The sequence below is a fragment of the Lithobates pipiens genome, unplaced genomic scaffold (assembly GCF_037356315.1).
Source record: "Lithobates pipiens isolate NorthernLeopardFrog02 unplaced genomic scaffold, aLitPip1_a1.2 Scaffold_8, whole genome shotgun sequence".
Taxonomy (NCBI): domain Eukaryota; kingdom Metazoa; phylum Chordata; class Amphibia; order Anura; family Ranidae; genus Lithobates; species Lithobates pipiens.
The window spans coordinates 411,927,475-411,954,616 of NW_027507903.1; the positions used below are offsets into that span (position 1 = coordinate 411,927,475).

Sequence of the window (27,142 nt, forward strand, 5' to 3'; positions counted from 1 at the left end):
GTTTATACAACAGTATTGCACTATGGCTGTACTTCTGTTTCCCTTTATGCATAAACGCTAAACGGATCATTCACGGAAGGAAGAGTGCAAAATATCTCCACATCACAGCGGAGGCAGAGCCCTGAGAGAGCTGCACAGTGGCTCATACTGTGACTGCTTGGTTAACCCATTGAGGGTTTGATGTCTGGTGAGCGCATATATATATTTCTTCTCTAACACAGAGTGGCGCACCGGAAAGGAATCCAACCCTTTTACACCAGTCACCTTGCTTCACCTTCCTTATCTGATAAAAGTTTTATGCGTTTTTACAGCAACTAGATGATGCGACTTTGAACCAATATTTTTAGTTGGACATTATAAAATATTTTTAATTGGACATTATATGATTTTTTTTTTTTTTTTTTTGGTGTTTTTACTTGGTATTTTCACAATGCTTTTCTGATTGTCACTTTTGGAGCATAATCATTGGCTCACATATGTGAGCAAAAGCACTTTTCACTAAAGCACCCATATTTTTAGTTGTTATATATATATATATATTTTTAGTTGTGATAGATTAACTGTATTTTTCACTACACTTGTGCATGTTTATGTTGTAAGATAACAGACACACATTTCATTCACATTTTTTCATCTCACGCAATTTGTTTAATATTACGCATATAGTGTAGTTTGGGAAATTTCTACATTAGGTTTCGTTTAACCTTGCAGAGTATTAGCATTCATATTTTTAGTACACTAATAAGGTTTTAGCGCCAAAGCTCAACTTACTTTTCAAATACTCGTGACTAGTTCTTGGTCCTCTCCCTGCTTTATTGGGTACACCTTCCACAGTTTAGTTCCTATTAAAAGGTGCACTATATCTTATAACATTCCAATATAAAGGTCACAATATGGGTGCACCTTGCGAAAAGTGGGTGTGGCTTGTCTAAATAATGCAAAACTAGGATCAGTGTTTGGTGGATCAGAAAAGGGTCAGTCTAAACCAAACTGAAATTGTCATTTTTGGTAGATGCATCAGAATTACATCAGTTAAAAATGTCTTCTATATTTTTGGATCTCTGAGCTCAATTTTCTGTGTTGGCAGATTCACTGTTGACATTATGATAGGATTCCACTCCCTATACGATTTTGGAAAATATTTTAATTTTGAAAAGAATGCACAGAAGACAATGGAACACACATCGATGGGTGGGATCACCCAAAACTCCAAGATAGCCAGGCACTGTGACAAGGAGATCTTGCTTCTACAGTCCTGGTGCCCAATCTGCGGTTTTAATTACGATCATGTGTACATAAGTCCGACGCACAAAAGTACATGTATGCTTGGAATTAAGCAGAAGAGCCGCACTGGCTATTGAACTTAATTTTTCTTGGCTCGTCGTACATTACCGCTTTCTTGACGTTCGAAATTTCTGACAACATTTGTGTGACCGTGTGTATGCAAGAGAAGTTTGAGCCAACATCCTTCGGAAAAAAATCCACGGTTTTGATGTCGGAAAATAATAGGATGTTTATAACAGCTTACCTGTAAAATCCTTTTCTTTTGAGGTTCATCGTGGGACACAGAGTCTCAGTAATCACTGATGGGTTATATAGGGTATCACTAGGTCATTGGACACTAGCGCACCCTAGACGGGAAGTTCAACCCCCTATATAACCCCTCCCCTTACTGGGAGTACCTCAGTTTTGTAGCAAAGCAATATAAGTGTATTAGAAGAGGGGAGGGACCTCTGTATCCCGTGATGTACCTCAAAAGAAAAAGGATTTTACAGATAAGCTGTTATAAAAATCCTATTTTCTTTCTCGTACATCTTGGGACACAGAGTCTCAGTAAACACTGATGGGATGTCCCAGAGCAATGCCATCTGAGGGGAGGGGAACAACAAGTAGGGTGTAATCAGACCTGAGGACCTTGTACCACTGCCTGCAGCACACTGCGCTCAAAGGCGATATCCTCATGCCTTCTCACATCCACCTGATAAAATCTGGCGAACGTATGGACTGAAGACCAGGTTGCAGCCTTGCAGATTTGAGCCATAGAGACCTGGTGATGCACTGCCCACGAAGCACCAATAGCCCTTGTGGAATGCGCCTTAATTTGTAAAGGCGGAACTTTCTGCTTCAAACCATAAGCTTGAACAATAACTTGTCAAATCCATTTAGCAATGGTAGATTTCGACGCTGCCTGTTCTCTATTAGGACCTTCTGGCAACATAAACAAAACATGCATTTTGCGAATCTGAGCAGTCGCTTCCAGATAGGGTTTGACTGCTCTCACTACATCCAAAGAATGTAGTGACCTTTCTTCTGTAGAACAGGAATTTGGAAAAAAGGAAGGCAGAACAATATCTTGGTTTAGATGAAAGCCCAAAATCACCTTCAGTAGAAAGCGAGGGTGCAATGCCACTCTAACCTTGTGCATGATTAAATAAGGCTCTTTACAGAAGGAGCTGCTAATTCTGATACTCTTCTAGCAGAAGAAATGGCTACCAGAAAAATTAACTTCCTTGTCAACAGGACCAGTGGAATTTGACGAATCGGTTCAAAAAGGCTGTTTCTGTAAAACTGATAGAACCAAATTCAAGTCCCAGGGGTTTAGGGGCGCCTTAACTGGAGGATTCGAATGAAACTGAGCATTGGGAACTGCTTTGAATGAAGCCACCATCTTCCCCAGCAGCCCCATACAAAGGCGAATAGAAGGACCTTTCGTTGCCCTGACTACCTGAATCAGTTCTTTTATGGCACACATTTTTTCCTGGGGAAAAAAATACTCTCTTCTGGGCTGTATCTATGACCAGACCCAAATACGCTAGTCTTCTTATTGGTTTTAAAGAAGACTTCTGTAAATTGAGGACCCGACCTAGTTGTTCCAGGTAGTTGACTGTGATGACCAAGTTTTGGTCCAAGCGGGCTACTGACTGGTCTATCAAGAGCAGGTCGTCTAGGTACGCTATAACCGTTATACCTTGGGCCCTCAATCTGGCCAGAGGAGGGGCCAAGATCTTTGTAAACACCCGAGGTGCAGTAGTTAGCCCAAAAGGTAGAGCTACAAACTAAAAGTGGTGTTTTTCTACTTCAAAACACAGATACTTTTGATGATCTAGGTACGCTATAACTGTTATACCTTGTTACAGAGTTACCCTGACAGGGCAACTCTGTAACCTGAGTGTCCAGGTCTTTAGGGCTAGATAAGCCGCACGGATCTCCAGAATGCTGATGGGCTACTGACTGGTCTATCAAGAGCAGGTCGTCTAGGTACGCTATAACCGTTATACGTTGTTACAGAGTTACCCTGACAGGGCAACTCTGTAACCTGAGTGTCCAGGTCTTTAGGGCTTCTTTAGGGCTTCATTGCCCTGACTACCTGAATCAGTTCTTTTATGGCACACATTTTTTCCTGGGGAAAAAATACTCTCTTCTGGGCTGTATCTATGACCAGACCCAAATACGCTAGTCTTCTTATTGGTTTTAAAGAAGACTTTTGTAAATTGAGGACCCAACCTAGTTGTTCCAGGTAGTTGACTGTGATGACCAAGTTTTGGTCCAAGCGGGCTACTGACTGGTCTATCAAGAGCAGATCGTCTAGGTACGCTAGAACCGTTATACCTTGGGCCCTTAATCTGGCCAGAGGAGGGGCCAAGATCTTTGTAAACACCCGAGGTGCAGTAGTTAGCCCAAAAGGCAGAGCTACAAACTAAAAGTGGTGTTTTTCTACTTCAAAACACAGATACTTTTGATGAGCAGGGAAAATAGGTACACGCAAGTACGCATCCTTGAGGTCTATTGAAGCTCTCCTCTTTGTAGGATGGAGACTACCGATCTGATTGATTCCATGAGATAGGACCGTACTTTTAAGAATTGGTTTAGAGCTTTCAGATCTAGAATGAGTCGGATATCTCCATTTGGCTTTGGTACCGTGAAAAGTTTTGAATAAAACCCCAATCCCTGCTCTTGCGTGGGAACTACCACGATAACTTTTTGCGACAAAAGTTTCTCCAATGCTAGAAAGAGAGACTTCTTTTTCTCTGGGTCTCTGGAAACATTTGATCTGAGGAACCGTGGAGAGAGGAATTCTCGGAACTCTAGTTTGTAACCTAGAGTTATTGTGGAGACCACCCATCTGTCCTGAAAATCCTCCTACCAGACCCTTGAGAACTGTAGCAGTCTTCCTCCCACTCCAGTGAGCGGGGGGTGCCCCTTCATAAAGAGGCTTTAGCGTTTTGTCTTATAGACATCCTCCCCCAGGACTTCTTTTGTCCCTGGGGTTGACTCTGAGATTTAATTCTTGAGCCTGACCAAGGAGGCCGTCACGACTGCCTGGAGGATAATGCTCCTGGCACTGGAGAAGTAGCCTGTTTAAAGGAGGGACGTTTACTCCTTTTCTTAACTGGCAAGAGGGTGCTTTTCCCACTAGAGATCTTTTGGATATAATTGTCCAAATCCTCCCCGAACAGCCTTGCACCACGAAAAGGAAATCCAACCAGAAGCTTCTTACATGGTGATTCGGCTGACCAGTTTTTCAACCATAAGATTCTACGCATATGCAACAACCCAAGCGTAAGGCGAGAGGTCTGGAAGATAGAATCTTTGATTTCATCAACTGCAAAACACAAAGTCGCTGGTAGGTTGGCCAACCACCAGGCTTGCTGTTCAGGTAAAACTTTGAGCACCTGTTTAACATGGTCTCTCAAGTATTGAGATTGCTGCCTCTGCAGGTTGAGCCACTGAACCTGCCAAGGAGAAAAGTTTTTTTTTTAACAGGAATTGCAATTTCTTATCAGTTGGATCCCTAAGCATTTGAGCGTTGTCAACGGGACAAGTCAGACTCTTATTTACAGAGGATATTGGCGGCGTCAATTTCCGGTATACCCCAAATCTTTGTAAATTTTTCCTCCATTGCATAAAGTGTTGAAAACTTTTTAGGAGGGAAAATTTTTTTATCTGAGTGAAAAAATAATAATAACTCAGAATAAATAAGAATAAAATTCCAGTAAACCATGAACAGAAAAGGCACGTGTAGTTTGAGGAGGCTTCAATGAACCCAAACAAGAGGAGGGTTCTTCAACTGACTCAGATACGGGTAATTTAAATGTGGAGAAGACCAATCCAGCAAGAATTTGCACCTGCAACTTCTCATCCTGAGAAGTTGAAGAGGGCCCTTCTCCACTTGATTCCTCAGAAGAGGAGTCATCAGTCTCATCCCGATCATCTGAGGGGGATTCCTCTCCTTTTTCCCCCCAGAGTTCCTCGGTTGGAGGGTCCTAGGTGGCAGAGGGGGACCTAGTATATTTTTTTTCCACTAAGTGAAGATGCGATTAAGGCCATTAGTCTTTCCTCTAATTCATTTATGGTTGAGGAAAAATGTATACAGGGGCTGAAGTGCCAGAAGCAGTTGCAGCCCCTCACCCCGATGGCTCACCTTGGCCAGCTTCCCCAGGTCCTTCGGGGGGGGGGGGAAAGGTGCAGCGGGGGGGTCCTCAGAGCCTGAGGGAGATCTCTTAGAGCCCCTATTTTTCGGGGTATTTGTACCTATTCTGCACATAGTATCAAGCAACAAAGCCAGAGGTACTACCAGAATGCACTGACTGCTGAGCAATGTAGTTCAGCAACTGCCGCTGCTACCAAGTCTCAGTGTGGTGCCTAAGTAAATGTTGAAATTAAAAAGTTTGAACAAAACCGCGCTTAGGCAATACGGGATCCAGAAAGAATACAGAGAGCAAGAAGCATACAACTATCTATATATACGGGTTGCAGCCCCCCAACCAAGAAATCCCCGCAAGGGTCTTTCAAAATAATCGATAATTTCAAGAGAATGTGGGGTGTCCGGCGCTACCCGATATTAAAAGGTGAATATCACCCTCATTTCCACTAGATACAATATTACCACAATACAGTAGGGGGTTCGTTATAAGTTTGTAGAAAACAATCGTATCCTCACCATAAAAATTCAATAGACTGTGCAAAAAAGGAATACAGGAAATCTTCTAAAGTGCTTTTGTGTAAGAATAAGTGCTACATATAATACTTAGTGTGAGTCACACGCGTATTCACACAATTCCCTATATATGTTATATTAATCACTGTTCATAAACTTCAAAAACAAGCTACAGTGCAACCTCATAAAAAACCCAAAATAATATGACTATAAAATTTACTATATGCACCAAACCCCAGACCTTGTATATCCAAATGTGCAAAAATGCAAGATAATCTTACTAGATAAATGCATATACCATAAATATCAACCAGGATATTTATATATTATAGAAAAAGAAGATAAATATATATGAAATTATGTGCTTTAAATCAAAAATGAAAAGTTTTCCCAAACAACATTAGATGAACAGTAGAACCAAAAAATAAAATAAAAAACCAAAAGCAGAAAAAGAAAAAATGAAAAAAATGAATGAAAAAAAAAACAAACACAAAAAAGTCTGTTAATGTCCACACGTGAAAACAAAGAAGATTACAAAAATTCTGACAAAAATCTTGATTGTGCAAATCCAACAGGAATAAAGTGACGTTCATGCTTGCGACTAAATTCTCCAGGTGACTGTGTGCTCCCCCACAAGGTTCCCCACTCACCGGAACGATACACCCCTACAGGGGTAATGGGCCTTCAAATAAATCCTTGTGCGATTCCAGACTTCAATTCCATATGCGATGCGATTCCTCCAACAAAAACACCCCTCCAGGGGTTTTTCACCTTTGAATGCGATCCCAATTTTCAGGTACCATATACGCAATCCAACAGAGGGGGTCCAATTTAATCCTCATAGCAGAAAAAATATAAAATCTCCATAGTGTAGTAAATGATTTAAATGTGATCAAAAATAGGGGCACTAGTTGTAATGGTAAAAGAAACCTTTATTTTTAAGAAACACATGTGCCAAAAAATGTATAAAGAAAGATAATTTTTTATATAAAAAATCTTTCAACAAAAAAGTATATAAAAAATAATTAACATCCCACTTAACAGTTCATAAGCCAGTAATCATAAAAAAACAACAAATGACAGGACAAAAATTAATAAAAAATTAATTAATAAAAAAACAAAGTCTCAAACAAGTTAAAATCAAGCTATGAAGAAAGCTAGCAGAGGGTAGATTAAAAACTCTCAGAAAGCTCACACCACAATAAATTCCAAATTATTTAGTCAGCAAGAGGTCCGCAAACTAAAGAGGACATGCATCCAAAAGATAGCTTTTAGTGTCAGCAGTTTGCCATTTCAAAAGTGTGGAAACCTTACTGCTAACCCCGGGTTGTGGCTATAAAAAATACAAACATCCTCTGCAAGCTTCAGAAAAACCGCCGCTGAAGACGTCAATGACGAAACGCGTCCGACGGAGCCACGCATACTACGTCATTTCCGGGTCGCCGCGAACGGGTGGAACGCAGTTGGAGCGCACGCTGCGTATCCTCCGATCGGGTCCCGAAAAAGTTTTTTCTGAAGCTTGCAGAGGATGTTTGTATTTTTTATAGCCACAACCCGGGGTTAGCAGTGAGGTTTCCACACTTTTGAAACGGCAAACTGCTGACACTAAAAGCTATCTTTTGGATGCATGTCCTCTTTAGTTTGCAGACCTCTTGCTGACTAAATAATTTGGAATTTATTGTGGTGTGAGCTTTCTGAGAGTTTTTAATCTACCCTCTGCTAGCTTTCTTCATAGCTTGATTTTAACTTGTTTGACTGTTTGTTTTTTTATTAATTAATAAATTTTTTATTAATTTTTGTCCTGTCATTTGTTGTTTTTTATGATTAATTCCCACTGGCTTATGAACTGTTAAGTGGGATGTTAATTATTTTTTATATACTTTTTTGTTGAAAGATTTTTTTATATGAAAAATTATCTTTCTTTATACATTTTTTGGCACATGTGTTTCTTAAAAATAAAGGTTTTTTTTACCATTACAACTAGTGCCCCTATTTTTGATCACATTTAAATCATTTACTACACTATGGAGATTTTATATTTTTTCTCCTATGAGGATTAAATTGGACCCCCTCTGTTGGATTGCGTATATGGTACCTGAAAATTGGGATTGCATTCAAAGGTGAAAAACCCCTGGAGGGGTGTTTTTGTTGGAGCAATCGCATCGCATATGGAATTGAAGTCTGGAATCGCACAAGGATTTATTTGAAGGCCCATTATCCCTGTAGGGGTGTATCGTTCCGGTGAGTGGGGAACCTTGTGGGGGAGCACACAGTCACCTGGAGAATTTAGTCGCAAGCACGAAAGTCACTTTATTCCTGTTGGATTTGCACAATCAAGATTTTTGTCTGAATTTTTGTAATCTTCTTTGTTTTCACGTGTGGACATTAACAGACTTTTTTGTGTTTTTTTCATTCATTTTTTTCATTTTTTCTTTTTCTGCTTTTGGTTTTTTATTTTATTTTTTGGTTCTACTGTTCATCTAATGTTTGGGAAAACTTTTAATTTTTGATTTAAAGCACATAATTTCATATATATTTATCTTCTTTTTCTATAATATATAAATATCCTGGTTGATATTTATGGTATATGCATTTATCTAGTAAGATTATCTTGCATTTTTGCACATTTGGATATACAAGGTCTGGGGTTTGGTGCATATAGTAAATTTTATAGTCATATTATTTTGGGTTTTTTATGAGGTTGCACTTTAGCTTGTTTTTGAAGTTTATGAACAGTGATTAATATAACATATATAGGGAATTGTGTGAATACGCGTGTGACTCACACTAAGTATTATATGTAGCACTTATTCTTACACAAAAGCACTTTAGAAGATTTCCTGTATTCCTTTTTTGCACAGTCTATTGAATTTTTATGGTGAGGATACGATTGTTTTCTACAAACTTATAACGAACAACCTACTGTATTGTGGTAATATTGTATCTAGTGGAAATAAGGGTGATATTCACCTTTTAATATCGGGTAGCGCTGGACACCCCACATTCTCTTGAAATTACCCAAGTAAATGTTGCCTGGGAATGGCTGTCCCCCCCACACTCACATGCGCCCGTCTGCTCTGTGTCCCTCCATAAGCCATGTGCATCTGAAAAAGAGTGCAATTTGCGGCCTGCGATGTGGGCGTCTAGCCATGCCGACGTCTCGTTAACCCCTCCTCCACCCACCCCTTCTGCCCCCCCTCGTCTTTTCAAAAAAGACCGCTTCCCTGCGCGAGCCGAGGCTCCGATCCTTGGAACAAGCATGGAGGGGAGGCTGGGGTGGAGGAGAGAGGAGGGGAGGTGGATGGGAACCTGCTGTAATGGCGGCGGTGTGGCGTACTACCGCTTCCCTGTGCCTTAACCTAAGCCGTGGGGGGAGAATCCCTGCAAGAGAAAACCCCCTTTCCCAGATCCTACCTGGAGTATGGCTTGGAGGAGCGCACAGCATGGACACCGAGACAGACAGATGTGGCATGAAAAGGTGTGTACTCTTGACAGCCCCGGTGGCAACTTTAGGCATACCATACATTTACTTAAAGGAGAAACCTACTAGAATTAGAAAAGTTCTTAAGGAGTCTCCCTTATCTTATCCAGCTGCAGGGTTCTGTGTAACAGACCCAATCTTCACCTCTCACTGTGGGCTCCGTTTAAAAAAAAAAAAAACTTCAGAGACTGGGGCTCCCTTTGTATATGGGGATCCACAGTTCTGGGCCTGTAAAACACCCCGCCAGGATATGGCTGAAAAAAACAAATACTGGATCTCGGGTACAGCTCTCTAAAAAGAGAAGCATTACAGGTAAAAACCTTGTTTCTTCGGATACGAGGCCCAGGTACCATCCAACTGAAAAAGACACCTTGAATGGATCCGGTTGAATGGCTTGCCCTAGTGCAGTATATTCCTGCGGAGCTCATCACAGCACATCATTACTCGTGATCAACACCTAAGACACTGGTGAAAAAACTCCCAGTAAGGGGAGGGGTTATATAGGGGGTTGAACTTCCTGTCCACGGTGTGCCAGTGTCCAATCACCTAGTGATACCCTATATAACCCATCAGTGATTACTGAGACTCTGTATCCCATGATATATGAGAAAGAAATCCTATCGTGTGTATAGGGCATAAGAGTTATATAAATAAGTCCCAATGTTGAGTCACCCCTTGATGCAGAGAGCACAATGGAAACCAGCCTGTGCGACAGCGTGGCTTAGTGTTTTTGTACTTTGCACAATGTTTGAATGCTAAGCAGTAAAGAATTGAGAGCACACAGTTTTTAAAATTGAGACATTTCAGAAAATATAATATACTGTTACTTACACACTGATAAAACTCCCTGTAGCGCCCCAGGGCTGGATTGTCACGTCTGTAAACTTTAGCAATCTGGTAGCGTTTGATATGGCTAATTTTATTCATAGCCAGATAGCGAGTGAAAGGCACCTTTTTATATGGAGTTAAGAAAACAGTTTACATTCAGAGTTGCAGCAGAGTCTTTACTGAATAATTAATGGATCATAGTTTACTACCATCAATTAGCCAACCAAATGGTAAGTCCATATGTGTGGAGAAGTCCGGACACCCTCAAGCAAGTTCAATGCAGACAGACAGCAGCTTGATTTCACTGACTTGTACCTAAATTATGCTAAGGCATACGCCATGCTGCTTTTCTGTGGTAGATGTCAGCACAATATAAAAGAATAACATTAAAATGTGAATATGGTCTAAATTAAAAATGAAATATATCCTTCAGGCTAGCACTGAGACTTTGTTGCCAATATAAATATCAAAATAAACATGTTACCTGAAAATAAGACTATAAATACTTGCCTTTCCTGCTGCCTGCACCACTGAAACAATGCTCTGTTGTTGAGGAGTCATCCCCTGAACTCTCCTGGGAACTAACACTTTCGGGGGGGTCGATTTCCAGTGACATGCAGCTCTCACTGGATCCCCCTGCCAACCTTCATGTCGGTACGGTGTCCTGTGGTGGTTGTATCTTGCAGTGACATGGAGGCCAGCAGAAGGAGCTAGTGAGTGCTGTTGGTAACACACGCGTTTGACACTCCTGGAAGTTTCGATTTCCCAGGAGATTTTGGGGGATTATTTCACAGCAGGGATCAGCAGTGTGGGCTTTTTTTTTCCCACAGTTTTCTACTTGGTCAACATGTTTAGTCAGCCAGTGTGTTGCTTTCACGTTAGTTACATACAGCTGTATACAGTTGTGCACATAAGTTTACATACTTTTGCACAATTTATGATTTCATGGGCATTTGTCAGAGAATATGAATAACACAAAAGCTTTTCTTTCACTCATGGTTAGTGTTTGACTGAAGCCATTTATCATCAATCAACTGTGTTTACTCTATTTTTTAAAATATAATGACAACAAAAACTAGCCAAATGACCCTGATCAAAAGTTTACATACCCCAGTTCCTAATACCGTGTATTGCCCCCTTTAACATCAATGACAGCTTGAAGTCTTTTGTGGTATTTGTGGATGAAGCTCTTTATCATCTCAGATGGTAAAGCTGCCCATTGCTCTTGGCAAAAACGCTCCAGTTCCTGTAAATTCTTGGGCTGTCTTTTATGAACTGCACATTTGAGATTTCCCCAGAGTGACTCAATGATATTGAGGTCAGGAGACTAATATGGCCATGGAGACTTTCCAAGTATGTCCCATGTGCAGCTTCCTGGCTGATGAATTCAAATGTTCCTCCAGTATTTTTTGATAACATACTGCATTCATCTTGCCATCAATTTTGACCAAATTTCCTGTGCCTTTGTAGCTCACACATCCACTAATCAGTGATCCACTTCCGTACTTTTCATCATAGGCCTCGTTGCCTCCTCTCCAAATGTAGCATTTATGGTTGTGGCCAAAAGGCTAAATTTTGGTCTCTTCACTCCAATTGACTTTGTGCCAGAAGGTTTGAGGCTTGTCTCTGTGCCGTTTGGCTTATCGTAAGCGAGATACCTTGTGGCATTTGCATAGTAATGGCTTTCTTCTGGCGACTCGACCATGCAGCCCATCTTTCTTCAAGGGACTCCTTATTGTGCATATTGAAAAACAACCACACCACATGTTTTCAGAGAGTCACGGTTTTCACCTGAAGTTATTTGTGGGTTTTTCTTTGCATCCCAAACAATTTTCCTGGCAGCTGTGACTGAAATTTTAGTTGGGTTACCTGACTGTGGTTTTGTTTCAACAGAACCCCTAATTTTCCACTTCTTGATTCGAGTTTGAACACTGCTGATTGGCAGTCTCAATTACTTAGATATCTTTTTATAGCCCTTTCTTGTTTTACACAGTTCAACTACCTTTTCCCGCAGATCCTTTGACAATTCTTTTGCTTTCCCCATGACTGAATCCAGAAACATCAGTGCAGCACTGGATGAAAGATGCAAGGGTCTATCAGGAGCCCAGAAATGCACTGATCTTTTATACACACACACTAATTACAAGCAAACAGGTCACAGGTGAGGATGGTTACCTTTAATAGCCATTCAAACCCCTTTGTGTCAACTTGTTTGCATGTTATCAGGCCAAAATCACCAGGGTATGTAAACTTTTGTAATGGAAATTTGTAAGTTCTGTATATAATTGTATTCTATTTTATATGTATTGCACAATACCCTCACTGTGCACACGGCACTAATAATGTTTTCAGTACATGTTTTGCATTCTTTCGAGTCCTGATTAGAATTAGCCTGCCTATGTAATGCCCCTTGTTACCATAAAAGTACAATTGTAATATTATTGTGTTACCTACGTAATCATGTGTATAAAAACCTTCAAATGCGTCATAATAAAGGAGAACAGTTATTTGGGAAGATGCCGAGTGTATCTTTTGTGTCTGTTCCCTACTGCAGTAGTTATTAATTTGGAACCACTAATCAATATGAGGATAGGAGTTGCCTATCTATAAAATATCCATTTCACTTTTTTATCAGGGTCATTTGGGTAGTTTCTGTTGCCATTGATTTAAAAAGAGTAAACACAGTTGATTGATAATAAATGGCTTCAACTAAACACTAACCATGAGTAAAAAAAAAAGTTTTTGTGTTATTCATATTCGCTGAAAAATGGCCAAGAAATCATAAATTTTGCCAGGGTATGTAAATTTATGGGCACAACTGTATATGTTAATTTTGCCCAGTTACACTTCAAAAGCATATATTTATTCAAAGGAATTGTATGTTTTCAATATCTATGTAAGCATTCCCCAAAGTTTTTTTTCAAATAGTTTACTTGTTTTAAATTAGCAAGTAAACTTTTAAAATTCTGCAACCCCCAACACTCTGAATATAATTACTGGTACCTTAAAGTGGTTGTAAACCCTTACAAACCACTTTGACCTACAGGTAAGCCTAGATTAAGGCTTACCTGTAGGTCCAAGAAATATCTCCTAAACCTACACGGTTTAGGGGACATTTGCCGAAAGACAGGCACCGCTGTCAACGGCGATATACAGCGGCGGAGCAGCGAGACCCACCGAGAAGATGGATGCTCCGGACTACAGGGGACAGCAGTGACTTCGCTGGCTCCTGTGTCAGGTAAGTGATACATAATGGACTACTATGCGATGCATAGTAGTCCATTATGCTTTACCTTTGCAGGGAATCAAAGAGGAAGTAAACCCATCAGGGTTTATTTCCTCTTTAAAGCAGAACTAAAACAGTATCTGAGTATCACAAATTGAAAACGCTATTTAATTTCATTTGTGTTTTTTAAAGAAAACTCACCCATCCAGCTATGTCTCAATTGCTTTGAATTTTGTTGAGAACTCACTTTGAAAAACATGTCTAGCCATCGCCATCTTGAGCAAGGGCTGATGATTCATTTGGTATTTACTTCCTGGAATCAATCCGCCCTTAGCTCAGGCATGCAAGCAGAAGGGTGTGCATAGCTGAGAAAGCCCCTCCTCCCGATAAAAGAAAAAAAACAATGGTCATTTAGACTCCTGGGATGAATTACATAGTTTTGGCCCAGGCAAGAAACCATAAAGCAACTGAAGAAATGTAAAAATAAACAAATTGTTAAAACAATTATAATATGCCTTCCTTTCTATTTATTAAGGCTAGCAGCATAGGGATTAAAAGCAGTTAATGTTCTACCCTTACTGACAACTTATTAAAACTAACTCCCAAATGGCACTACTAGGAATAAATCTTAAAGTTTATTAACTGAACTATAGAACAATTGTAGTTCATATACTAAATAGCAGCAAGACTTACTGTAACTAGCTTATTGAAATCTAATGAAACTCCTAACCTTACGAATGTCATCACCAGACTCAATATCCAAGCACAACAGGAATTATTATTAGCATATAAAAACAAATCTATAGCCAACCTAAAAAGAAGTGTCAAGAATGGCTAAATAATCCAAGAGCGTCTAAATATAAAAAAAAAAAACTGGGAAATATACATATGAAACAGATGCTCACAACGGTATTTTGTTATTGTGATGCAAGCACAACCTACAATTTTATTTTCTTCTCCCTTCCTCCTTATGGAATATAAGATCTTGGGGGTTAAGCTCCACCTACAGTCAGGTCCCATTAGAGGTGGGCGCAAATTGACTAACAAGAATTTAGAAACTACCTTGTATGTATTTACCTTATTATTTATTGAAGTTTAATACCATACTAGACATTGTTACAAAATGATATGGAAATATCATATGCTATAACTTATCAATACCAAAATCAATACTAATTGAAAGTAAAAAAAAAAAAAAAAAAAAAAAAAGCAGTTAATGTTGATTGAGAATGTTTAGTTCCGCTTTAAATAAAAGGGATACTAGACTGGTTTAACTGTGTGACATATCCAAGGTGTGAACAATGATTTAGCCCTCTGGCCCTCCAAGAACACAATAGCAATTTGGCGCACGTCATGAAGGACACACGATGAAGTACAATGACCTTCCATATGTGTCAAAATGCAAAACAGTACACAAAGCTCTATAAGGCTTAATGTACATGGGACATTTTAAAACCTCCCCTGAACGATTTACCTTGAGAGATAGTAAAAGATGTTTAACCTCTAGAGATCCGCGCTATAGCCGAATGACGGCTACAGCGCGGACCTGTTTTGCCAGGACTAAGTCTATTGACGTTGTCCCTTGCACGAGCGGCCTGCACGCCCCCTGATCAGTATCAGTGCCCACAGTGCCACCTATCAGTGCCCACAATCTGCCGCAAAAACAGTGCTGCACCCCAGTGCCACATATCCGCTCCCATCAGTGTCATCTACCAGTGCCCATCAGTGCCGCCCATCAGTGCCCAGCAGTGCCACCTATCAGTGCCCATCAGTCCCATCTATCAGTGGTACCCATCAGTGCCCATCCGTGCCATCTTATCTGTGCCCATCTTTGCCGCCTTATCTGTGCCCATCAGTACTGTCTTATCTGTGCCCATCGGTGCCACCTTAACTGTGCCTATCAGTGCCCACCAGCACCGCCTCATCAGCGCATTTCAATGAAGGAGAAAAATGACCTGTTTGCAAAATTTTATAACAAACTATTAAACATGATATATATTTTTTTTTTTTTTTGCATTGTTTTTTGTTTGTTTACTAAAAAATAAAACTCCCAGCTGTAATTAAATACCACCAAAAGAAAGCTCTATTTGTCGGAAAAAAATGATAAAAATTTCATTTGGGTACAGTGTAGTATGGCCGCGCAATTGTCATTCAAAGTGCATCAGCGCTGAAAGCTGAAAATTGGTCTGGGCAGGAGGGGGGTTTAAGTGCCCAGTAAGCAAGTGGTTAAAAACATTCGTTTTGCCCAGTTTACATGCCACCTTTGCGTTTAAGAACATTTTAAATTTTATTACATTTTTTCAAATAGTCAAAAATGTATCTCCATTAAAAATGCCTGTAAACGAAACGTGGCTAAACGTGAGTTACCACCTTTACAAGCTGTTAACATGCATTTGGCATTTCAAATGCCTCTGAACATCCGTCCTGAACGCATTTTTTTTTGCTTTCCAAAAAACTGCCTATAAATGACCCTGTGTACATGTACTGATAAGATAACAGAAGAGTTCAGGGGCAGCTGAAAAAAACACCCAACTGCTCCTAAACATCCATTTACCAGCAGCATTGTACATGAAGCCTAAAGGCCCATACACATGGACGAACAAACATGCAAATTACCTGTTTTAAGGAAAAATCCGACCGCGTATACGATCCATTGGACAGACTTTTTCGGTTTTCATTGAACAAATGTTCGCTGTGCAAACAGACAAACTTTCCGGCAAAAAAAGTCCTATGGTGCAAAATCCTATCGTGTGTACACAAGTCCATATGACTTTAGTCCAAAGTACAAACACGCATGCGCAGAACCAATGCAAAAGATCAGACAACATACGTTGAACATAAGTTGACCAAAGGGTGGCGGTAAAGAGCTGAAAAACTACGTGATTTGGTAAAAATTGGCTGAAAGAGTCCTGCTGTGTGTATGCATACCAAGTTCACGGCCAACGCCCCTTGGACAGAAATCCATGGAAAAGTTTGTTTGCAGTCTGATCGTGTGTATGAGGCTTAAGACTGAAACACTGTTTCAGCAACGTAGTGTAGACTCCATCAAATTCATATTTATAGCACTTAGTTAAATATTGTAAGTTTTATTTAGGGGAAGACTGGGGCAAAGCAGAACTTAGTTACTGTAGGTGCAATTAAAGACATTTACCATTTAAAGTGGAGTTCCACCCAAAAATTTAACTTTCGCTTTAAAGAAAGGTGACCCTCAGACATGCCACTTTTTTTGGGGGGGGAGCGGATACCCTCTTTTTAGAGGGTCCTAGCTCCTACTTCCGCTCGGTACACCATGGCACCTCAGATTGTGAAGGAATCAGTACATCATTACATACTGATAATCAGAAAATGTCTATTTGCTTATGTGTATATATGTTCCTATGTTCCTTACTTATTATGTAGTATACAGATTGGCTCTTAAAGATGGCGGGTACCCCCTACATCCCACGCGTTAGAAGAATGCATATGAGATAACAGAATCAGCTTCAACCAAACTTCAAGCATCAAGTTTCTCCATTTCTCTTGTATTTTAACTAATAAGATGTACCAATTAGACTGAAATAGCAATGACGTATCTTTCTGTATAAAATATTAACACCGCCCACGAATAAATCAGAAGTTAGAAGTAACCGAGCTGAACGTGTCTCAGAGAGTGTTTACTTCTAATGTACATGCACATTTATACTTTCTAATTAGAAATAGCAGCAGATAACCTTGAACTAAATTGTAGTTCTTATTCATTTCATTTGGCGCCCAGAACGTGGGGGCTCCAGGCTTCAATCAAAGGGAGACCGCATTCCAGGACCGAACAGCTGGCCAGATCAGAGAAGGGGGTTAAGCGCGCAGCCCTAACAGTACCGTAAGCATATTTATTCTTACCATTTTACAACTTCTCTGGTTGGGCCGGTTGATTTTGTCTTGTTGGCTTCTTTCGATTTTTCAAAGAGGCAGGTAACTTATTTCTCACCTGGAGCTGTTTTAACAAACCTGCCAATGGTTTTCTGCTGACTATTATCTGTTCAGTGCCCGTCATTCTGAAGGACTGCAAATTTAGCAGACTGAAAGTGCAGCTGTGGGTGTGTGTCCATCCTCACCCCTAGATTCTACCTCTAGTGGTGGGATGTAATTCTGCAGGCGTTTATAGACGGGTTACTCGAGGTTGGCTGTGTAGGACCTCTGAGGGTTTATCTCAGCTGAGGAATTGGCAGTCTGAATGAAGGCTTGCGGAATTGGCAGTCTTGCAAACGTCTATAAACGTTTTTCTCTGGTGAGCTTTTCCTGAGGGTTTATCTCAGCTGCGGAATCAGGCAGACTGAACGAAGGCTTGGAATTTGGCAGTCTTGCAACTCAGGTGAGCTGCTCCCGAGAGCTATCTTTGCAGTTCAAAGAGTGTCAGGTGTAATGTCCTGTCCTGAGTGTATTTGTGGATTACTGTTTGCCATACACAAGGAGGGTTGGGGATTGGTGAAGGTGAGAGAAGGTGGCTACCTGAAGGATCAGTTGGGCCATAAGCCACTGCTCGCCACCACCCCTGACATGCTAGTTTTGAGATTAAATGTACATTACCCAGTGAAACAGGGTTTGGGCAGACCCTCGAAGAGATAGAACAGCCAGGAGTCTGCAAGGAGACAGGATAGCTCGCAGGGATGCGAGCCCCCAACCTAGGAATTCTTTGATAAGACAGCAGTCAGAGGAGTATTAACCCATTAGTTGCCTGTATTCTCCTCTGATGCCGTCTGCTGAGAGAGAGAGAGAGAGAGAGAGAGAGAGAGAGAGAGAGAGAGAGAGAGAGAGAGAGAGAGAGAGAGAGAGAGAGAGAATGCTAGCATGTGATATTGTGAAGAGGAGAGAAGATGTTGAAATAGTTAAAGTTGTTGTTAAAGAAACAGAGGAATCCTGTGTGATAAAGAAAATTAGATAATGGAAGTTAAGAAAGCTGACAATTGTATCACCGAGTTGATGATATGCTGGAATCACTGTGTTATGCAAAAACCTGAAACAGAGGAGGGGAGGGGCAACCCTAACACCCACTCCCTTCTCACCACTCCAGCCCAAGCACAACCCACTGTGACGACTCCACCCGGCAGCCATCTTAGTGCACCCAGGCCTTCACTTTCTGCCCAGCCCAGTGCACTTCCTGCCGGCGGCCATCTTGGTACACCCGGTAGGCCCAGCCTATACCCAGTCCTTCCTGTTTTAAACCAGGATGGTTCCTACCATACACCTGTCTTCCCCAATATGGAAGCACTACCTTCACAGGCCAGATATGTTAATGATGAAGAAGCATCCGAGTGGGAAGGCCAACAACAGGCAGCAAGGCCACCTGCTGATTTAACCCCCAATCCGGCTCCGGACTCACAGTTCCGAGAGGATCTCAAACATATGCTGGCAATCATAAGAAACCGTGCCCATTCTCAGCCCCCGCCCCAACACCAGTCTCGGTTACCAGAAGGGGCACCGGTGCTGTATGTCGCTTTTACCCTATCACAAGCAGCGGCCTTAGTGACAAGTCTGCCTAACCCAGAAAAAACAGCCAATGCCCCTCTACCGCAGGATAGTGCGGATACAAGTGACTTGATCAGCCTATGCCAAATTAAAGTAGGCCATGTCTTTTTTTGCCGGTCATGCAGGCGGCCCTACTATGATGTCTGCCTGACAAGTGCCACTTCCTATACCTCAGGCGTGGAGTTCTGTGCACAACTCCGTGACTGGGCAAAGGAGAAATTGGCAGATCAGACTATCACAACCCAAGATAAAAAGGAGTCTGTGGAGAAGTATTATGCTAGACTCATAAAGGCCTTTGATGATCTGGGCTTCTCCCACTATGGAAAGGCACACACCCACACACGTTATCAACTGCTTTTGTCTCAGGGCTCAAAGAGGATATCAGAAAAAGCTTGCTCCCCTATCCTTAGAAGACTCATCTGCTTTGTATTCTCTGCCTCTCCTGATGACACTTCATGAAGCAATAACTCCAAGTTCAATACCGCAGGAAGTACTTGACAAAATCCCTGCGTGCCTATGATCCACGGGACTGGAAGACAACTGTGGTTAAAGGTGCGCATCTCCATGCAACACACCTCTGTTCTCTAGGAAGAAGAAACCCCCTAAAAAGAGAACCAGCTACTTGCGGGGGTGCCCCTGACTGAAAAGTACCTCACAGTGGTGGACCTTGCAAATGCTCTCTTCAGTGTCCACCCTCACCCCTCCTGCTGGTACCTTTTCCATTCACCCACGAAAAAAAAAAAACAGCAACATACCTAGACAGTTATGCCAAAAAGGGGCACAGAACTCTCCAAGCTAGTTTGCAAAAGCTATGACTATCATCCTTAACACATAACAAGAGGATCACCTGGAAGTGATTCTCCTCCAATATGTTGATGACCTTCTCCACTGTGCAGCTGACTTACCCACTGTTGAAGTCACCTCAGAAAGCCAGTTGTGCTAGCTTGCCAAACAGGGTTGCAAAGCCTCAAAGCCCAAATTGCAGTGGTGCTCAACATCTGTCATTTTTCTTGGACACTGTCTTGTCTCATGGGACAAGGCACCTCACTGAAGACAGGGTGAAAGCAATCTCCGACATCCCACTGCCACAAGGCCAGAAGCCCCTTCATTCCTTCCTTGGACTAATTTCCTACTGCAGAGCATGGATTCCAGAAGCCTCCCTACTGATGCAAGCTTTGTATGATGCTCTGAAATCAGACCCCTTCCAGATGTCTCCTGAAGCAATATCCAACTTTGAGACCTTCAAGCACACCATCTCTGGCACTAGGGCTCCCAGACTACGACAAAACGTTCAAGCCCTTTTAATCCGAACATCTGGGACATGCTACAGGTGTACTCACCGAATCACACGGCATCTGCCTACGCCCTATAGGATATTATTTCTGTCGGATGGATGCGATAGCAAGAGGAGGCCCATCGTGTCTGCGAGCTGTCTTTACTGCACAAGCCTTGTTTGACAAAACTTCGGACTTGGCTCTCGGACTCTGCCTCGTTCTGCTTGCTCCCCATGACATTGCTCCCATACTCCACCAAGATCCAGCCGAAACATCTGTCCACTGCCAGACACTTGAGACTCCTGTGTTCCTACCTTCTAGACAGCATTACTCTATTACGTTGTCAAACACTGTAACCTACCACCCTTCTTCCACTTCTCGAGGGGGGAAAGGAGGAGTCGAGTCTTGACTTGTCACCCCATGACTGCATCGAACTAATGCGGCTGGAAACCACACATCTCCCCACCGTGAGTGAAATACCCCTGCAGGATCCAGGTCACCACTGAAAACTCGGTTCTCCAAACTGAAACCTTACCGCCGGTGATGTCTGCACAGGTGGCAGAGCTGCAAGCACTTGCTACAGCATGTAAATTGGCAGAGGGAAAAAGAGCCAACATTCATACGGACTCAAGATATGCTTTCAGCGTTGCCCATGATTTTGGTGTCATCTGGAAGGACAGAGGGTTTCTGACGGCTGAAGGAACACCTGTGAAACATAGCTCAGCCATCAAGGACTTCATGGACGCCCTGCTTCTCCCAACCCAAGTGACTATTCTAAAAGTAAAGCACACGACAAACTCAACTCGAAGGAAGCTCGAGGCAATCTAGCTGATTCAGCTGCCAGACAGCCAGTGGTCCACAGGGAGTGCACAGTACGGTGGTAGAAGAAGACCACTCCGTGCTTATCCTACAGACTCTCCCAGTGGACAGAGTTTATCTGAAATAATTACAGGAAGCAGCAAGTCCGGATGAGAAGGAAAGCTGGAAAACGGCGAGGAGCAACTCTCAGAGATGGACTATTCGAGTGCAACAAGAAGCCTTGTTTACCCAGGAGTATGCACCCAGTCGTGGTGCAATGGGCAAATGGAGCTGCCCACTTGACAAAGACTCTTATGAACTCTTATCAAGTACTATGTAGCACCAGGAGTTAATCCATTGACCAACAACTTCTGCAGATCATGCAACAAATGTAACCCAGAAAGTACAGAAAAGGCACCTGGCAAAAGCCCTATACCCCCTTCCAGGGGATACAAATTGATCACTCCCAAATGCCAAAGGAGTGGCAGATTTGAATACGCCCTAGTGGAGGTGGACATGACTGCCAGGACCACAGCTAAGAAACGACTGAGTGAGATAGTATGTAGATTTGAGGTCCCGGAGGTGATAGAGATTGATCAGGCCCAACCTTCACAGCAACCCTTACAAAAGAGATTTGGGCAGCACTGGGGGTTCAGTTGGCTCTGCACACCCCTTACCACCCTCAAAGTAGCGGGAAGGTAGAAAGGATGAAAGGGACATTAAAAAACAGGATGTTAAAGATAACACAAAAGACTAACATGAGTCGGCCAGACAGTTTGCCTATTGCTCTGTTCAGTGTCAGACACACTCCCCGAGGGAAACATGCCCTATACCCTTTTGAAATTTTGTTTGGTTCAGCCCCCAGACTTGGCTGTCACTTTCCACAACAGTTACAGTTGCAATCTGATGTGTTGACTAATTATGTAACCACATTATCACGAGAATTAACCCAAATGCATGTCCAGGTGTTTTCTTCCATTCCAGATCCTGAATTAGATACAGCAACACACCAACTACTGCCTGGAGATTGGGGGCTGGTAAAGAAATTTGTGAGAAAACATTCTCTTGAACCCAGATATGATGGTCCATTCCAAGTTTTGCTGACCACAGCCCCCTCAGTTGAATTGGCCGGGAAGAACACCTGAATACACACTTCCCACTGCAAGAAAGCTCCAACCCCAATATTCTGTCCACTTCTTGACGACCATGCTGTATATCCTTTTCTATTTGGTCTAGGGGGAGGCCCAGTAGGTGGCCATCACAAAAAATGATAACATAATTACATTTTGGTATAACTCTTCAGGTACACATGTGACCACCTTTACCTTTGATTACTGTCACATAGTACCTTGTCAGTTTGACCCTTTCATGGCAATGCCATTGGTACAGTGACATCCCTGATGGTAAGGATATATATGTGTGTTTTACAGGCAGTTACTGGGGACAGAATCGTGGTTCCTGGGAGGGACAGTGGGTTGGAACATAGGACCAGATTAGAGGGAATCTGGACTGGCGAAAGTGCCCTTGAAAAGGTCATTATGCCCCTCCATATCCTAGCAGAAGATACTCCTGATACATACACTGACCCAGCACACAGTCAGAGGAGGAAACGAGCAGTTCTCTCTGGAAGCTTTGACCCTCATGTGTACATAGATGCTATAGGAGTTCCAAGGGGGGTCCCCGATGAATTAAAAGCCAGGGATCAGGTAAAAGCTGGTTTTGAGTCTTTGATCCCCATTATAACTGTGAACAAGAATGTAGATTGGATCAATTACATATACTATAACCAACAAAGATTTGTGAATTACACTAAAGATGCCCTCCAGGGAATTGCTGACCAGTTTGACATTCCAGAACCGGATGGCCTTAGACATGGTGTTAGCTGAGAAAGGAGGTGTCTGTAAAATGATAGAAAAAACGAGAACCTGTTGCACCTACATTCCTGATAATACCGGCTCAAATGGTAATGTAACTTTAGCTATAAAGAAATTAGAAGATTTGTCATTGGAGTTGAAAAAGAACTCAGGTATTACAGACCCATGGGATCAATATTTTAGCTGGATGAGTGGGTGGCAAAAAGTGCTCGCCCAGATAGGGGTAACGGTACTAATAATCCTGGTTCTTTTAGCCCTGATTGTATGCTGTATTCTACCTTTCCTAAAGAAGTTAATGAGCAAGGCTGTAGACAAGAGCACACCTACATTTCTCCACCAAGAAGAAGAGGACCCTCTTATGATGGAGGATGACAAACCCTTCACTCCTCTACAGTCACTCCCTGTCCAAAATCTCACAATCCTATAGGGTTATAGGGAAAGATAGCACCTGATTGCCCTTCTCCAGCTGTATCGAGGGGGGGTAGTATCTAGTTGCTGCCTAACGCTATATACAGCTTAAAAAGTTGCTGAGGAGAATGGGCGAGGTGAGTAGGACCTTTAGATGAGGGATAGAAGAAAATAGTCATTTTAGGGGGGACTGTGAAGGAATCTAATGTACATACTGATAATCAGAAAATGTCTATTTGCATACATGTTCCTATGTTCCTTACTTATTATGTAGTATACAGATTGGCTCTTAAAGATGGCGGGTACCCCCTACATCCCACGCGTTAGAAGAATGCATATGAGATAACAGAATCAGCTTCAACCAAACTTCAAGCATCAAGTTTCTCCATTTCTCTTGTATTTTAACCAATAAGATGTACCAATTAGACTGACATAGCAATGACGTATCATTCTGTATAAAATATTAACACCGCCCACAAATAAATCAGAAGTTAGAAGTAACCGAGCTGAACGTGTCTCAGAGAGTGTTTACTTCTAATGTGCATGCACATTTATACTTTTTAATTAGAAATAGCAGCAGATAACCTTGAACTAAATTGTAGTTCTTATCTATTTCAAGATCACCTCTCCGCCCTCCCTCTCGGCAATCATCTGGGACAAGCCACGGCCACAGTTACAATTCCGGCACTGCAGAGAGGAGGGGGAGATACGCAGGGCTTCGTTCCCCCCCCCCCCCCATCGCTGGACCCGGGGACAGGTAAGTGTCTGGATTATTAAAAGTCAGCAGCTGCGGTATTTGTAGCTGCTGATTTTTAATTTATTTTTATTTTTTTCCAGCAGAACTCCGCTTTAAAGTGTATGTTCAACCATATTTTTTAATGGATTGGGTTAACTGTTATAACCCCAGTCAGGATAGCTTTTACAGCTATCTGGGTTCCAGTAATTTCACCAGGCAGGAACCGAGTGTAAAGCGGACCATAGTTGAGACCAGCAGGTTGAACGAAAAAAACAAAAAAAAACGGACCCGATTCCCCCCAATCTCACTCAGTAAGGAGGATGAGGCAATCCTCCTAACTATGTCAGTGATGAAGGCTATAACAATAGAGCACAAATTTTACAACAGGGCGGTTGAACAGTAGTCAATTGTCAGATCGCCTTCTGTTCAACCACAGTGCCCATATGGACCTAAATTCAGCCAGTCCCTGCCGATCTGGCAGATTTTTGACCCATGTATGGGTAGCATTAATCTTTGAAAGCAATACAGAGAGACATTTTTATTTCTGTAGTGTAGAGCAGGGTTTCTCAACCTTTTTTCGGTCAAGGCACCCTTTAAAAATTATGGACAGTTTCAAGGCACCCCTTAAAAATTATGGACAATCGAGGCACCCCATTCTAAAATGTAAAAACGATTCTACTAGTTTTACATATTGCAGCAACATCCACACAAATAGGACCTGCAATATTAGAGGGGATTTATTCTTCCAAGGCAAATACACTTTTGCAAACAGGTACTGACTAGTATTCCAATGTTTCTCTTTTTATTCTCTATCACTCTGCTAAAGTGACCTCAATGCTGATGGAGAGGGGCAGGAGAGGGGCAGGAGAGGGGGATAACAAGGATGCTGTGCAGGCAACTGATATCCGCCATAGAAACTGATGATGCCATTGGTTGTTTAGAAGGCTGTGATGGCGCACAATGAAAACCACTGGCTTTGTGTAACTAAAAAAGCAGACTTCATTCACATGGTGGCTTGCATGCAATTCGGGGCAATTTTTAGGCATTTTGCCAAGGCACTCCTGAAGAAACCTCAAGGCACTCCGTTTGAAAAAGACCAGTGTAAAGGAAGACTACAGCCCCTTGTGAGCTTGTTATTGCTATACATAGAAGGTCTGAAAAAACAGTCACTCTTGTCATTCATTGACTACAAAAAACAAGTCACTACTTGATATTGTTTATATTTATTGCCACAAGGGCTGCAATTGCCAGGCCCAGGAAAGGATTGTCCATTCAGTTTACACTTGTTATTTCCTGGTACATGGTAAATGAAAAACTCTGCCATTAGCAATGATAAACTGAAATCATATTTGAAAATTTTGGACCTCTGGATACAATATATCTCCATAGGAAAATAAATAAGACATTAGCACTAACCTAGTGAAATGGATGGTAAAATTAGCTTTGTATAATAACTTTTCTATTTATTCTTTCTTCCTTTTCGATCCTTTCCTACTTTTACAGCGTTATACTGCTTCACGAAAAATTTGGGGGCATGAATAGTATAAAGAATACAATGTTATGCCAAAGCCTATGGGAGGCTCTACAAGCAAACATGTACTGTAGTGTTTTATGTTCACATGCTTTCTACGGATATAAAGATAGTGATGTATTGTTAACGTTGTAACAGTGAACATACTGTATGTATCCACCCCTGTATGTTCTCCTACAGTAATACGAATAAAAATACTGTAAAAGAAAATGACCAGTTACACTTACCGGTAACGAGTTTTCTGGGAAATCTTCCAGGACGGCACACCTGAGAAATGACTGGTCTCATCTGACAGGAAACACAATCAACAGAGTTTAAAAGCCCCCCCCCTCCGACCCTCAGTTATGACAAAGTATAGGCCCACACCAGTATTAGAGGGAACATTCTGTGAAGAATGAAAACATCACCAACATTTAAGGGTAGGGAAGTAGGCCTGCCATCCTGGAAGATTTAACAGAAAACCTGTTACCGGTAAGTGTAACTGGTAATTTTCTCCAGTCATCTTCCAGGACGGCACACCTGAGACAATGAGCAAGAAGTTCAGGCCTACCTTAGAGTGGGACCACCGCCTGTAGGACCTTCCTGCCAAACTCCAAGTCCTGAGGGGACAACAGCTCCACTCTGTAGTGCCTCAGAAACGTCCATGTTGCTGTCTTGCAGATTTGATCAATCAAAGCGCCTGCCCTCTCTGCCCAGGAGGTCGCCAGAGATCTAGTTGAGTGCGCCTCAAGGTGGACTGGTACCGGCTTACCTGAAAGCCTATAAGCTATCGCTATGGTCTGTTTGATCCACCTGGCTATTGTTGGTTTGGAGGCCTGCAAACCCTTTCTTTGGCCAGAAAAGGTGATCAGCAGATGGTTTGATCTCCCAAATTCTCTCACCCTTTCTAGATAGACTAGGAGACAGTGCCTAATGTCTAAGAGGTGGAATCTTTATTCCTTCTAATTTTTAGGACTCTGGCAGAAAGATAATCTCCTGTGACCTGTGAAACCCAGAAGTCACTTTTGGTAAATATAGAGGATCCTGTCTGAGGATTACCCTATCCTCCAGGATTAGCAAAAACAGCTCTATAATCATCAGAGCTTGTAGGTCGCCAATCCTTCTGGCTGTGGTAATGGCCAGAAGGAAGGCCATCTTAAATGAAAGAAATTTCAAGGAAACTTGAGCCACCAGCTCAAAAGGCCCTTTCGTTAGGGCATCCAATACCAGGGATAAATCCCACGGTGGGAACCCAATTGTCCTTACCGGGGCTAACCTCTCCCTGGTCAACAAAAACCTTTTTACAAGGGGTTCTCAAGCCAGACTTCTGTCAAAAAATAACAACAGGGCTGCAACCTGCACCCTAAGGGTGCTAACAGCTAACCCCTGGTCCACCCCATCCTGAAGGAAATCTAGTACGGTTGGAACCGTTTGGAGGGCTCCCTCCTTTGACTGAAGCCAACTGGAGAAGACCTTCCAAACTTTAGCGCAGCTCTGTCTGGGGACCTTCTTTCTACTGAGTAAGAGTATATCAATCACCTTCTCCGAGCATCCCCTATCCCTGAGG

At 42.1% G+C, this 27,142-nt stretch overlaps 1 protein-coding gene across 1 annotated transcript in view; it reads right to left on the minus strand.

The window, feature by feature from the left end:
• Positions 1 to 27,142, minus strand: part of LOC143964428 (histidine--tRNA ligase, cytoplasmic-like) — a 192,483-nt gene that overhangs the window by 90,017 nt on the left and 75,324 nt on the right. The window contains exon 6 of the mRNA XM_077474147.1: positions 10,251 to 10,370. Coding sequence (XP_077330273.1) covers positions 10,251 to 10,370 — 120 coding nt within the window. The remainder of the gene's footprint in view (positions 1 to 10,250; positions 10,371 to 27,142) is intronic.